The 13,848-nt window shown below is 38.7% G+C and overlaps 2 protein-coding genes across 3 annotated transcripts in view; one reads left to right on the top strand and one right to left on the bottom strand.

Moving 5' to 3' along the window:
* The first annotated feature begins 218 nt into the window (after nucleotides 1-218).
* Mrpl19 (mitochondrial ribosomal protein L19) lies at nucleotides 219-6,258 on the top strand. The gene is made up of 6 exons (XM_013034656.1): nucleotides 219-328; nucleotides 437-554; nucleotides 1,601-1,719; nucleotides 1,907-2,041; nucleotides 4,801-4,982; nucleotides 5,713-6,258. The coding sequence occupies exons 1-6, from the start codon at nucleotides 226-228 to the stop codon at nucleotides 5,932-5,934; spliced, it is 879 nt and encodes a 292-aa protein (XP_012890110.1). The 5' UTR covers nucleotides 219-225; the 3' UTR covers nucleotides 5,935-6,258.
* Nucleotides 6,259-7,721: 1,463 nt separating this feature from the next.
* Gcfc2 (GC-rich sequence DNA-binding factor 2) overlaps nucleotides 7,722-13,848 on the bottom strand; it is a 28,183-nt gene continuing 22,056 nt past the window's right edge. Inside the window, exons 14-17 of one of the 2 annotated variants that reach the window (XM_013034646.1) lie at nucleotides 12,917-12,983; nucleotides 11,468-11,614; nucleotides 9,825-9,949; nucleotides 7,722-8,080 (exon numbers count right to left, since the gene is read on the bottom strand). In XM_013034646.1, coding sequence (XP_012890100.1) covers nucleotides 7,963-8,080; nucleotides 9,825-9,949; nucleotides 11,468-11,614; nucleotides 12,917-12,983 — 457 coding nt within the window. In that variant the 3' untranslated portion in view covers nucleotides 7,722-7,962. The remainder of the gene's footprint in view (nucleotides 8,081-9,824; nucleotides 9,950-11,467; nucleotides 11,615-12,916; nucleotides 12,984-13,848) is intronic. The other variant, XM_013034647.1, reaches the window with a different exon arrangement.

Below are 13,848 nucleotides of genomic sequence, written 5' to 3'. Positions count from 1 at the left end.
ATCTTCGTTTCCTGGCTGGGAGAAAACCTTTTTGTAGGGTTGTAACTTAGTTCATTATGGTGAAATAAGAAGTAATGAAGCAGGCATCCAGATAACTAATTAAAGTAGCACTAAACTTGGAGATTTGCCTCTTTTGTCCCCTACCGGCCACCATCTGAACGCGATGGCCAACAACGTCGCCACACTGACTTCTGGGAGTTGTAGTCCCAACCTGACCCTGCAGACATGGCGGCCTGCATGGCCGGTGGCTGCAGGCGCCCAATGGGGCTGACCCAAAGCTTCAGAGCAGCGAGGGCGCTACTCCGCGCGCCAGCTTCCGTCGTCTGTCGTAAGTGGAGCTGGGCTGGTCGGCCCGGGTGCGGTCAGGGTCAGAGGCGGGGGGGTTTCGCGGGTCTCAGGGCGGGCCACGGTGTCTGACCTCCCTCCACGTTTGCAGGGCTGCGCGCGGAGCCGGGCCGGCCGCAGAGCTCTGGGCCTTTAGAGCCCGGCGCCTTCCAGCCGCCGCAGAAACCCGTCATCGTGGACAAGCGGCAGCGCCCGGGCGAGGAGAGGAGGTGAGGGCTGAGCGGCGCGGGGACGCCGGGGATTCGGGGTAGGGGATGGCGGGATCCGGGAGCTTTGCGAGGGACGCGCATGCGCCGTAGCCCCGACTCGGAGTGGTGGGAATAGAGTGGTTAAGTTTCCCCCTCCCTCCCCCAGCCTTAAGTTTGGGGTAGAAATCAACTAGTCAAAACTCACCGTGAGGGCTGGGAAGGTGGCTCAGTGGTAGAGCACTTACTCTGCATGCTCAAGGCCCTGGGTTCGATTCCTTAGCACCACATAAGCAAAAAGAAAAAAAAGCCGGAAGTGGCGCTGTGGCTCAAGTGGTAGAGCACTAGCCTTGACCTGAAGAGCTGAGGGACAGTGTTCAGGCCCAGAGTTCAGGCCCCATGACCGGACCCCCCCCCCAAAAAAAAAACTCACCGTGATTCAGGTCGTGAATTCCTGGCAATTTAGTAAAGCCGAACTAATGTGCTCACCCAAACTGTGCATAGAAACCTGGTTCACTCCTAAGTGGATTTAAAGGCGAAGATGTGTATCAAGTGTCTCCTCTGTCGAGCTGGGTGAAAAGCCATCCAGGCGACTACACTTAAATCCTGACTTGACCGACTCATACCTTCAGCCTCTTCCTCGGTAAAATGAGATGACACTGGTAATCATCTAGTTGCTGAAGGAGCTAAGCTATGCTTCTGGGTTGGCTTTCTGTCATTGTGATTAACTTTCTAACATAACTTAAAGGAGGAAAGGTTTGTTCCACTACCTCCAAGTGGCTGGCCACCAAGCCCTTAGCTTATATGGCATTTGGGGGAGGAAGCTACTTAAGATTCGTACCATATTAACGCCGTAGGTGTTTTTAAAGCTTTTGACAAAATGCTGAGGAATTGTTAGCTATCTTCGGGGGCTTTAACAATAACTTTAGAACCTAAGTTTCAGAGATAACAGTGACTTTTTACTAAAGAGAACAAAAAATAAACACCATATTCCCCCATGTAAAGTGACATTTTTTTCCCCCATAGTAGCTTGAGTTTTTCGTTTTTTAAAAAATTTCTATTTTTCACAGGTTCTTGAGTCCTGAATTCATTCCTCCAAGGGGAAGAACAAGTCCTCTGAAATATTACCTGGAAAGAAAAGACATGTTAGAAAGAAGAAAAGTACTTCACATCCCAGAGTTCTATGTTGGTCAGTACTAGTTGGATGCTTTTATTAGTTGGAGGGTTAGTTTTCTTTTTATAAGGATCATTCCTTACATATCTGAGTTTTGTCTGTAGGAGGTACTTTTTGCTAATATTAAACTATTAGGAAGGTAAGTGGTCTGGACATGTTACCATTTTTCTTCATTCCATAAACGCTGGCTTCTCCTTTGTAGGAAGTATACTCCGTGTCACCACAGCAGACCCTTATGCCAATGGGAAAACCAGCCAGTTCCTGGGGATCTGCATCCAGAGGTCAGGGGTAGGACTTGGTGCTACTTTTATCCTTAGGAATACTATTGAAGGACAAGGTAAGTGGCATTACATTATTTCATTTGTCTAGGAAATGTTATCTCAGGACTTTTTTGTTTCTTCATTCCTTGGATAAACCATTTGAAGCTTGATTGAGTGGGTATCTATCTAGGGAAGCTAACATGAAGCCTCTGGCCTTTGATTGAATTGACAACTATGGCTATTGCTTAAGTGCCTTCTCTTGAAGGTGTCTTTTATTCTGTTTCTTACTAATGACCACAGTCATTTGAAGTAGTCTTCCCCAACCCTGGCAGCACAGAAGTCTGCATAGCAGTGCAGGGATAATCCTTGAAGGAGCAGATAACCCTGGGAACATTAGACAGGTATGATATCCTTGTGAGTTACTTGCCCCTAAAATGGAATCATAGCCTACTTAAACTAGAAATCAGGTGCTATTTTCATTTCCTTTCACACATCCAGCCAATACATTTTCTAGATTTAGACTCCCAAGAGAAAGATTCTAATTTTATATTTTTCCTCCCTCCCTGTTGGCTCTTCCCTGACATCCCATTCCCCCCACTGGTGCCATCTCCATTTTTTCTTCCTGCTCTCTTTCCTATATGTATTGCTGTCACCAACTGCCCAAGTTGTCATTTGTAAATAACATTTATTTCTCACAGATCTGGAGGCTGAAGAGTACACAATCAGGAACTGGCAGAATCTGTGTCCCTGCCTCCTGAGTGGCATCTTGTTGCCATGTCCTCAGAGGAGACAAGTACTAAGTCCTCAGCTCCTATAGAGGATGAAGGCACAAGATCTAAGCTGGTCCCTTCCAGCCCTTTCATAAGATACCATTCTACTCATGAGGGCAGACAACTCCTGAGTTCCTTGCTTACCCAGAGGTCTCACTTCTCAGTAGAACCAGGTTTTTCAGCATGTGTCATGGAGGGGACACATCCATGTTACCCTTGCTTGGTATATTTCTACCAAGTGATCCTTTCCCTGTTTTTCTCAGCATGTCTCGTTTTTCATACCCCACAGCCTTGTTATTTGCTCTTCCCTTTCCCTTCTTCTCTTCCTCCCCTCCTGTTTTTCTTTTTTTTTGGATCTTTTTTTTTTTTTTTGTGAATGTTTTCCTCTTCTTTTCCTTTTCTTCTTTCCTTTCCTTGACAGTCTTGTGGGCTCAACTGATATTCCCATACTCAGCCTTTACAGTAGCTGAGACTACAAATATGTGTCACTACACTGGCTTGTTCTGTCTGGGGCTTCTTGGCCCTTTATAATGCCATTTCAGATGTCATCTTATCAGTGAGACTTTCCTTGATGGTCTTTTTTAAGGTTGCTATTATCTCCTAGGTAAACTTGATGGGAGGAGAATGATCTTGTTTTGCTTTGCTGTAGGCATAGTTCCTAGGTCAGTGTCTGGAATAGAATAAGTATACTGAATGGTAAATACTGGCTTTCATTTTGGTACCAAACACTAAAAGCTAATGTGGAGTGTATATCATAGTATTTATATTTCTTTTGGAATGAACCTTAAATATACCTTTGCTCTTGAGTTTCACAACAAGTGTACCATATATAAAATGATGACTTACAGCATCTCATTATAGTTGCTGGTCTGTTTCACATAAAGGGTTCTAGTGTTAATAAAAACTCTGTCATCAGTTAGAATTCAAATGTTTACTTTTTTTTGTTTGTCAGTATTGGGTCTTGAACTCAGATTCTGGGCACTGTTCCTTAGCTTTTTTTTTTTTTTAATTGAAGGCTGGTGCTCTAACACTTGAGCCACAGCTCCACTGGTGGTTAACTGGAGATAAAAGTTTCATGAACTTACCTACCCAGTCTTTTAAAGATCCTCAGCTCTCAGCTTCCTATATAGCTGACAAGCATGAACCACCAGCACAGCTTCTTATTAATTTTACATAATTAGTTTTGTTACTTTAATAGGGATGATTATTTTGAATCTGTCCATTGGGAAATCAAAAAGGACAACACATGGAGAAGACATCACATCACATGCTCAGTCTTTCTCTAAACTTACACATTACCAGAATTAAAGCACTCTCGGACAACGTATTTGTAGAGGGCAAGTCTTCTTAAGACTTACGTCATTCTCATTTAGGGTTCCTTACTTTTTGTTCTTTTTAATCTTTTTGTAATTTAAATTTTATTGTAAAGGTGATAAACAGTGGGAGTGTACTTCTTTTTGAGCAGTGTTACCCTCTCCCATTTTCTCCCAGTTTTTCCCCTCCAGACTTTCCTCCCCCCTAAATAGTACAGTTCATTTTTAACATAGTATCCAGTGAGTATCACTGCTGAATTGGTTCACCCTTTGTCCCCCATTTTTGTGTTTTCCCTTCCACTCCCCAAATCAGATACTAATATACAAGTTACAGAAATCAAAAGGTGACAAAAGGGAATAAACCTTACAATAAGAAAACACTTGTTTCCATTTCTTGGAATTCATTTCAGCATCACTTTATATGGTCCTATGCACATAGCTATTGAGCCCTTGTGATCCTCTCCTAGGCAATGTAGGTAGGCATCTTTGATGGCAAACTCCTGTATTTACATACCTTCAAAGTATCCTTCGCTTAATACCATTTTTCCAAGTCTTTCCATTTCCGTTCTTTGATGGAAGCATTAATCTCAATCTTTAATTTAGACAGATTTAGGTTCTTTTCAGTAAGTTTCATCTTAAAAATTGTAAATTTCTTATTTTCTTCTTGTAGTATCTTTATGCTAGTTGCTTTATGTATTTGAGGCATTTTCAAGGTGACTTGGATTGTAAGACTGTGGTTTTTTTTTTTTTTAGGTGTTGAGATTTGCTTTGAACTGTATAATCCTCGAATCCATGAGATCCAAGTAGTCAAATTAGAGAAACGGCTGGATGATAACTTGATGTACTTACGAGATGCTCTTCCTGAGTACAGCACTTTTGATATGAACATGAAACCAGTAATATCAGAGTCGAACCAGGAAGTTCCTATTAATGAGGTATAAGTTGTATATTTGAGTTAGAAATATAAGTATAAAATACTAAAGAATCATCTCAGGGGTGTAGCCCTCTTGTCTCACATGCATGAAATCCTGTGTTCCATCTTAATGAAAGCTTCAGAGATTATTTTATTATGAAAATAATGTATAGAGGGGTTACAATTACATGGGCAAGATAATTAGTACATTTCTTATCAAGAATTGTTGCCTCCTTTGTTTCCCCTTCCCATCCCTTTCCATCCTCCCCCCATCCTCCCAAAGTTGTAAAGTTTGTTTTTCGACATAAAGACTTGTACATCTCATTATTGCAATGGATCCACCTGTATCCCTATTTAAATGATTTGTTTTTGCCCTTCCCCTCCACAAATTATACCAACCTCAAATGAAGTGAAAGCAGGGTTAGACCGTGGGGGAGGGACATACAAAGCAACAAAGAAATCCTCTTATAAAAGGTGGCTCAGTGGTAGAGTGCTTGCCTTACATGCATGAGGCCCTGGGTTCAATTCCTCAGCACCACATAAGCAGAAAAAGCTGGAAGTGGCGCAGTGGCTCAAGTGGTAGAGCACTATACTTGAGCTTAAGAGCTGAGGGACAGCACCCAGGCAGAGTTCAGGCCCCACGACCGGCAAAAAAAAAAAAAAGATGGAAAAAAGCATTCCATTTCTTAAAAAAATAATTTTTTTAAATATTTGTATCAGGCTAATACTTAGTTGTTTACTATCTTCCTTAGCTGAAAGTAAAAATGAAACCTAAACCCTGGTCTAAGCGCTGGGAACGTCCACAATTCAATATTAAAGGAATCAGATTTGATCTTGCTTTAACTGAAGAACAAATGAAGGAAGCTCAGAAGTGGAGTAAGCCTTGGCTGGAGTTTGATATGATGAGGGAATATGATACTTCAAAGCTTGAAGCTGCAATATGGGATGAAATCCAAGCCTCAAAAACATCCTGACTTTGAGAACACAATTGGTAGCAGTAGAAGATGTGTTGGCTCTCAGAGGACTTATTGGAAAACTTATGAGAACACAATTATTAAGTAAACTAAGTAATTATTTTCTTAGTATTTTTTAAATAAATGAAATTTGCTCGTTTATTATGCCACAAAAGAGAATCATATCATCCCAGATTTGTGTGGTCATTCTTTCATTGTAGGCAAAGCCACAGTTGGACCAATGCATCATCACCAGAAGGCTCTTCCTGAGCATGGAATCTGAAAAAGGGGACTGAGGGAATTGTGTCTGTAAACTGTGAAATAAATCACAAATATGGAATATTATATGACTTGATCTGTAATGAACATTGACACGTCTACCATCATGTTTCAAAACAGAACCTTTAATAGTATCTAAATACATGGTGCATGCCTGTAATCCCAGGACTCCAGAGGCCATAGAAAAAAATTCTAGGTTAAGAATAGAACATTTACTAATTAAAAATTCAAGTCAGAAGATAGTATTTTAATAATAAAAAAGTTTACAAGTTTCGGGCTGGGAAGGTGGCTCAGTGGTAGAGTGCTTGCCTTGCATGCCTGAGGCCCTGGGTTTGATTCCTCAGCACCACATAAGCAAAAAAGAAAAAAGCCAGAAGCGGCGCTGTGGCTCAAGTGGTAGAGCGCTAGTCTTGAGCTGAAGAGCTGAGGGACAGTGCCCAGGCCCAGGCCCAGAGTTCAGGCCCCACGACTAGACCAAAAAAAAAAAAAAAAAAAGATTACAAGTTTCATATACAACAGAATATCTGCCATTTATTCTGCCTGGCATCTCTGCCATAAAAAAAAAAAAACTACAAAACTAAACACATACATTTTTGCAAATAATGAAAACATCAGAAAATATAAACTCAGAATGAAGACAGCAGTTGTAGCTGGGTTTGTAGTTGTGTAGAGGTGCAACATGCTTTCTAGCAAACAGCAATGGTTTGAATTTCTTACATGTGATTTTATAATTTGTGTGACTAATAGAAATTTTTAAAAAATCCTTAAATGAACTACAGGTCTTCAATGCAGTAGAGATAACATAACAAGTTTCATGTAACTAGAAAAGTAGGCCACACATTCAGATCCTATAATGTTCACTAGTTTTTTTTTTTCCAGTTACCTTTTGGAAGCCAATTTGTAAAGTATCTATTTGGGGTTTCCGTTGAATAATTTTACAAAAACTCAATTTAAATTTTTTTCTTAATTTTTATATCTTACCTCAGACTTATAAAATACTTTATCAGAAACCAAGTCACATGTTTTCAGTGTTTAAAATACTGGTTCCCTTTTTAATCCAAACACACACACACACACACACACACACACAAAATCCCAGAGTAATAACTCCCTAATAGTAATGACTTAGGGCACCAGAAAACATCTTACGTAGTATGAAAAGTGGCAATTAAGGAAAATTGCCAAGTAGAGAAAAACAGTATTTGGAAAATATAAAAGTGTCATAAGTCTGTAAGAAAAAAGTAATAGCCATTTCAAGAAGAATTACAAATGGACACAACACATGCTCATTCTCAACAGCCCCAACAAATACCTAAGATTCTTTTTAATCATCTGCAATAAGTAACTTAAAAAAAATTACCTGTTAAAACTGTTGAGGCTTGTGATTATGTAACAAATTTGTAGAGAGATTCCTGAAGAACAGTTGGACTATCACTTATAAAATGTTTTAAAATGCCGTAAGTCACTTAACACTTTACAAATAATTCTAATTAACATTTCTTTATTTGCAAATAACTACAATAAAAAGCACAATTTAAGAGAGTTTTATGCTTAGCTAAGCCAAAATAGAGCTACATGCCACATTTCTCCAATTTCCCTCTTAAACTGGGAAAGAAGAATCAGAGGACACTCTTCAGGACATGGGAAGGTAGTGTGGAGAATGGGCGGGAGTTCTACCCTTTTACAAATCCTACTTCCATTATATGGAGTACAGATGTGCCAGCTTTGTTGGCAAAGGATGTAACTTCAGTACTTTCTTAGAAAGTTTAATCAAACTTTTTTAATTAGAGGTGTAAGATGGTCTAGGTGATACTCTTCTATGATAGATTCTGCTTGATTCACAGCTTTTATTTTCACCAGAGTGAGAATTATGTTTTTCACTTCATTCCTGGAAAACAAACAAAACTTTTTAAAAATGAAAGTAATCAGAGCTGGGGTATAAGCTCAGTGGCGTGTTGTTTAGCACCCCAAACCCTACAAAAATGGTATGGGAAATAAGGCACAGTAATCAACTCTGAATAATTCTTAATAATCTAGCAAAAGTTTTACCTTAAAATAGCATAAAATGAAGAGATACTTCCTTCACATACAGTAATGGAATGTGTAGTGATACTTTAGTTAATAGGCAACTGCTGAAGTGTTTCTATCGCCTAGTGACATGCCGATCATATGATATACAGCACTTAGTTATGTGTTTGTGGTGTGCTGGTATAAAGAAACCTGCTGGAGGTAATAAATAATAAAATAATGAGAAGCACAGTAATACAGTTATGTATAGTAGTACTAATATTTGATAAATGACTAGGTTACTGGCTCATGTATTTACCACAGTATACTCATTATTTTAGAGTGTGCTTGGTCATTTAAAAAAGAGTGAAGCTGCCAACTGCAGCCTCATATGTCTTGTGGGTGCTGCATCTCTTGAATGCCTCCTTTCCCCTTATATTTGATTTATTCTTGTATCCTTTATTCAACAAGTCCCTAGGAACAACAGAGTACAACACACACACACACACACACACACACGCCTAGGAGTGTAGTAGGTTATACTATCTAGATTTGTGTGTAATTACATCATTTGTCCAATAACAGAACTGCCTAGTGATACATTTCTTAGAATGTATTCTAGTTATTAAGTAATGTGACTATAATCACAAAGTTCAAAGACAGACTATTAATAAGTGCATTCTGGTGAATGCCTGTGAAAAGCAGGAAAACAGAAGTTTCAGTAGTGCTGAGTTGCTATAAGGTTGTTGGCTAGGCCAACATGGGAGGTCTAGCCATTATGGGAAAATGACGGGAGTATTTATACTCAGTATAAAGAAATACTACAAATCTCAGCCACTTTCATTTTAGTTTTTGGACAGGTGGTTTATCAGAGCAGCAACAGGGACATTCAGAGCAGAGACTGGCTACCACTGGGTAAAACACTAGGCTGTAGAACCACATTAATAACTGTTGAGTCTTTACAAATGAAATTAAATGAAATTGAAAAACAAAACAAAAACACATTTTAACCTATTTTGTCTTTTACTAGTGCTTGCAATCAAACCCAGTGCCTTGGGCATGCTAGACAAAACACTAGGCAACATTTTAAAATGTCTAACAAAGCTGGGTGCCGGAGGCTCACACCTATAATCCTAGCTACTCAGGAGGCTGAGATCTGAGGATCATGGTTCAAAGCCAGCCTGGGCAGGAAAGTCTGTGAGACTCTTATCTCCAATAAAAACCACTCAGAAAACCAGAAGTGGTGCTGTGGCTCAAGTGATAGTGTACTAGCCTTGAGCTGAAGAGCTGAGGGACAGCACCCAGACCCACAGTTCAAGCCCCGTGACTGACAAAATAAAATAAAATTAAAATTAAAAAAAAAAGTCTAACAAGAGATTTTCAATTTAAAGTTTAAACTCCACAAATATTCCTGTGCTGTATAAGTGCTAAATGCTTAGTTTGGAAGAGATTTAACAGAATAAATATGCCCAGGGTATTATTATAAAATAGCTATTCCAAGTGTAATTCTACAGCACTACAAAATCTCGACAGATTTTTGAGTATAGTAAAAGTACAAATCTTTCTAAAACCTGCAAAAAAGAAATTCTTGTACTGTGCTTATGAAAGTAAAAATAAAATATTACCTGAATTCACTGCTAGATAACTTGTGTGCAGACAGCGATAAAAACTGGCTGAAGTTTTCTAGTTGGGGAATAGGTGTCCCCGTAGCAGAATGCTCCAACCACTGTTCTGGTATGCAGGCTGCTACCTGTTAATCCAAACAATAACATTCTTGACCCTTGTTACCTGTCATCTCACAGTGATTGTGCAAGATGAGTATTCATCTCCCCATTTTATATTTAGGCTTTAGTAAAATTTTTGAAAAATATTCCTTTGTCAAAGGTAACAATATTTTCCTAAGCAAAAACATGGTTCTTAACACAACTGGCAAAACAAATATGTGTGTACTACTCTGCATTTTTCTGATTCACAGTACTGCTCATCTTTCCCACATATCGCAGACTATGTTTACATATCCAGTTGTGGTCACTGTATATTTTTGAGATTTGTAAAGAGCTTTAAAAAAAATTAAGGTGGATCTTAATTCTCATGTATTATAGCTTCTTTCCTAGTTTTGCAAATCATATCCTTTATAAAAGTGTTTTATTATAGAAAATTTCAGACTGGCAACAGGAGAAACAGTAGTATAGTGAGCTTACTCAACACTCCAGTTAACAACCATTAGTATCCACAGCTTTTTGGCTTATGTGTTTGATCCACTAAGGTTTTAAATTTCTATCAAATCGATCGCTTTCTTTTCACCATTTCATTTACTCCCTACTCCCAGATGATCATTTATCTTTTTAGTGTATTTTATAATTTCATTTTTTACATTTTTACACCTAAAATGTAATTATTCTTGACTAATTGATATGCTTGGGATAGAAACCAGTGCCTCTGCATGCTAGGCACGTGCTCTACCACTAAAATATATCCAGCCATCAACAACCATGTGCTAGTATGTGGACTAGCACACGTATGTGCTAGTACTGAGGCTTGAACTCAAGGCCTCAGTGCTGTCCCTTAGCTTTTTCACTCAAAGCTGGTGCTCTACCATTTGAACCACTGTGCTACTATTGTCTTTTTGATGGTGAGTTGTAGACAAGTCTCTTGAACTTTTCTGTCCAGTCTGGCTTTTGAATAGCTAGGATTACAGATGTGAGACACCTGTACCTGGATCTTTTGATGTTTGAGGTATGCTTTCACTATATACCCCAAGTTGGTCTCAAAGTTGCTATGTAGTTTCAGTTGGCCGCAGATTGACATCCCTACCTCGGCCTCTTGCATGCTGGAATTATAGGCATGTGCCATCATGGCTGGCTTTCAAAACTACAGGAATTCTTCAATATTGAAGAATATCTTCTGGGCTTCTACTCTTACATAAGCATCACAGTTTTGTTTGTTTCAAGATACATTTCAATAGTTAATTTGTTCCCAATTTTTTGAGTCAAGGTCTTGCCATTCCGAGCTTAAGCTGACCTGGAACTTGTGATCCTCCTGCCTTAACCTTGGAATTCTGGGATTTGGAGTCAATACTGCCTCACCTAACAGCTAATTTTTTTTCACTTTATTTTAATCCGTTACCATCTCATTCTAATTAGAAGAAAAAGCTATCAATTTATCCAAGCCACAAAAGTAGCAGCTAGCTCGTTCAGAAAATATAATCTTTCAGAAAGTTAAATTTTTAAAAACAGATAAAACTAGAATCATTTCCTCTGCAGCTTACCTGGCTGCACTTCTTTACAACATCTGGCCCAGGAATAGCATTAAGAAGAGCAATCATAAGGTATCGGTTAAGTAGCTTCTCTAGTCCCAGCTCTCGCAAGGTGTCATCAGGGAGGAGTCCATTCCAAAGAAGAACATTGCGGAAGAGCTAACATAAAATGTCACGAGATTAATACACAGGCTCTCCATTAAGACTATTGAGACTTCTTTTTTTGTTTCGTTTTGGTTTTTTTGCAGGTGGTGGGGCCTGAACTCTGGGCCTGGGCGCTGTCCCTCTGCATTTCAGCTCAAGGCTAGTGCTTTACCACTTGAGCCACAGCACCACTTTCAAACTGTTGGTCAAACTCTTCAAGTCTCCCTACAATTAGCTATATTGAACTGGCATTAATTCTCGCTCTTGGAAACTCTCTGCCTATTTCAACTCTGACAAACATCCATTCACTCCATTAACACTGCCTTCCAATTGTCATACCAATGGCTATTTTCGGTGTGTCTCCTAATTCTTTTGGTGGCTATTTAACAACTTCACCTTTATTCTTAGCAACCACTACAAAAGTTCTTTGAGGCCATTCTCTATGGCCTTTCTAAGGTTTCTCTGAAGACTCCATTTGCCCCACCCTGCCTTCTGTCCTCTCTTGTTTGGCCTCCTCCTCAGAACCTGTTATGCATGGTCAAAGCTCCAATACTAACCACATGCAGTTAACTCTAAAATGCTCAACTCAGATCTGTATGGCTCCTGAAATTGGGACTCATACATAGCTGCTTCCTAAACCTTGGTATTTCCATTTTTGGTCCATCTTCACAGTTCTATTCAATTTACTATGTCTAAAAGAGATTTCTATTACAGGACTTTTCTTCTTCCGATATCTTCTACAGTGTCCCCAAAGAAGACCGTAAGTTGCCAGTCAGGAACTAAGCTATGATCCCATGTTGCTCATGTATAACTAATTAGTTGTGGAGTATGGAAAATGCTTCATCTGAAACATCTTTTGAATCTGTCATTTCTTCCTTACCATTCCTTCTGCCACTGAATTAGCAATAACTTTATTGTTTAGATCAAGGGCTAGCCAGTTATTGCTAGGAGTTAATTTTAGCCTGCTGCCTATTTCGTAGGGCCTATGAGACAAGAATGGTCCATTTCTTACATGGCATTTCTAAAAATGAGAATATTTTTAACATTGTTTTAACTGTGTGATATACAAATTTCCGAATCCATGAGCTAAGTTTTCCTGAAACATAGCACTTCATTTGTTAACACAGTCTACTTTTTTTCTTTTTTTAAATCAGTGGTAGAGTAGAATGATTTGATAGACACTGTACGGTCTGCAAAGCTTAAAACATCTCCCATAATCACCCATATATAAATATGGGCGATGCCTACTGTCTCCCAGGAAATTTTTAAAAGAAATTTTAGTGCTTATTTTTGCAGGTTTTTTTTTTTTTTTCTCACCTTTAGAGCTGACCAGAACTGTCTGTCTTGGAACTTTGAATGTGGTGACATTTTGTTTTCTACAGCACTAATTTAAAAGAAAGAAAAAAAGACAAAATATAAAGGACATTACTCTTTCAGAACTAGTTTCAAAAACAGACTTTAAAAAAAAGCAAAGTAAATCTATGGAATACAAACTGGGATACTCTGGTAACACCTCAATTAAAGATTACAAATATATCAACACTGTCTCAACAACCCCATTTCTGAGAATGCATCCTACTGAGATGCTTATGTGTACATACAGTATGTCAGTCAGATGGTTTACAGCATCACTGTACAGCTGCCCATTAGGCATAGGATAACCACATGAAGAGCTAAAGAATGAATGAAGGAAACTATGATGATATGAAATGATCTAAAAAATGAACTACATGAAAAAAGGTATAAAGTTCTATTGTTTACAATAGCCTTTTTTTGTACAAAGGAGGGAGTTACAAGGAAGATTATATCCTATGTACACATTTACTATTAGTATCAAGGAAGTATGGAAAGATTATGAAAATTATTTACAGTTGATTATTTTTACATGTATATATATTTACATATATATATATAATCTGAGTGGACAGAGGAGATCAGGGTGGAAATGAATAAAACTTTCTATTTTAAATATAAATTAACAAAAAATGCATATATGAGAACGTACTGCTTAATTAAAACATTCTAAAACAAACCTTACAGGGTATAATTCTTATCTGCAGACATATCTTCTTGGCTCAAAATAAACTAAAAAGCACTGAGATTCCTTTTCCCACCATCACTGGATAACTGACTGGTAATGCTCACAAATCATTACTATGACTGAAGCTTTCTTGGCAAGGGTCTATCCATGTATCAAATCCCACTTGTTTCAGTGGAAGAAGGGAAAATTCAGTTGTAGTTGCTGGTCT

Source organism: Dipodomys ordii, unplaced genomic scaffold, assembly GCF_000151885.1.
Source record: "Dipodomys ordii isolate 6190 unplaced genomic scaffold, Dord_2.0 Scaffold192, whole genome shotgun sequence".
Taxonomy (NCBI): Eukaryota; Metazoa; Chordata; class Mammalia; order Rodentia; family Heteromyidae; genus Dipodomys; species Dipodomys ordii.
This window is presented reverse-complemented; position numbering and strand designations above follow the sequence as displayed.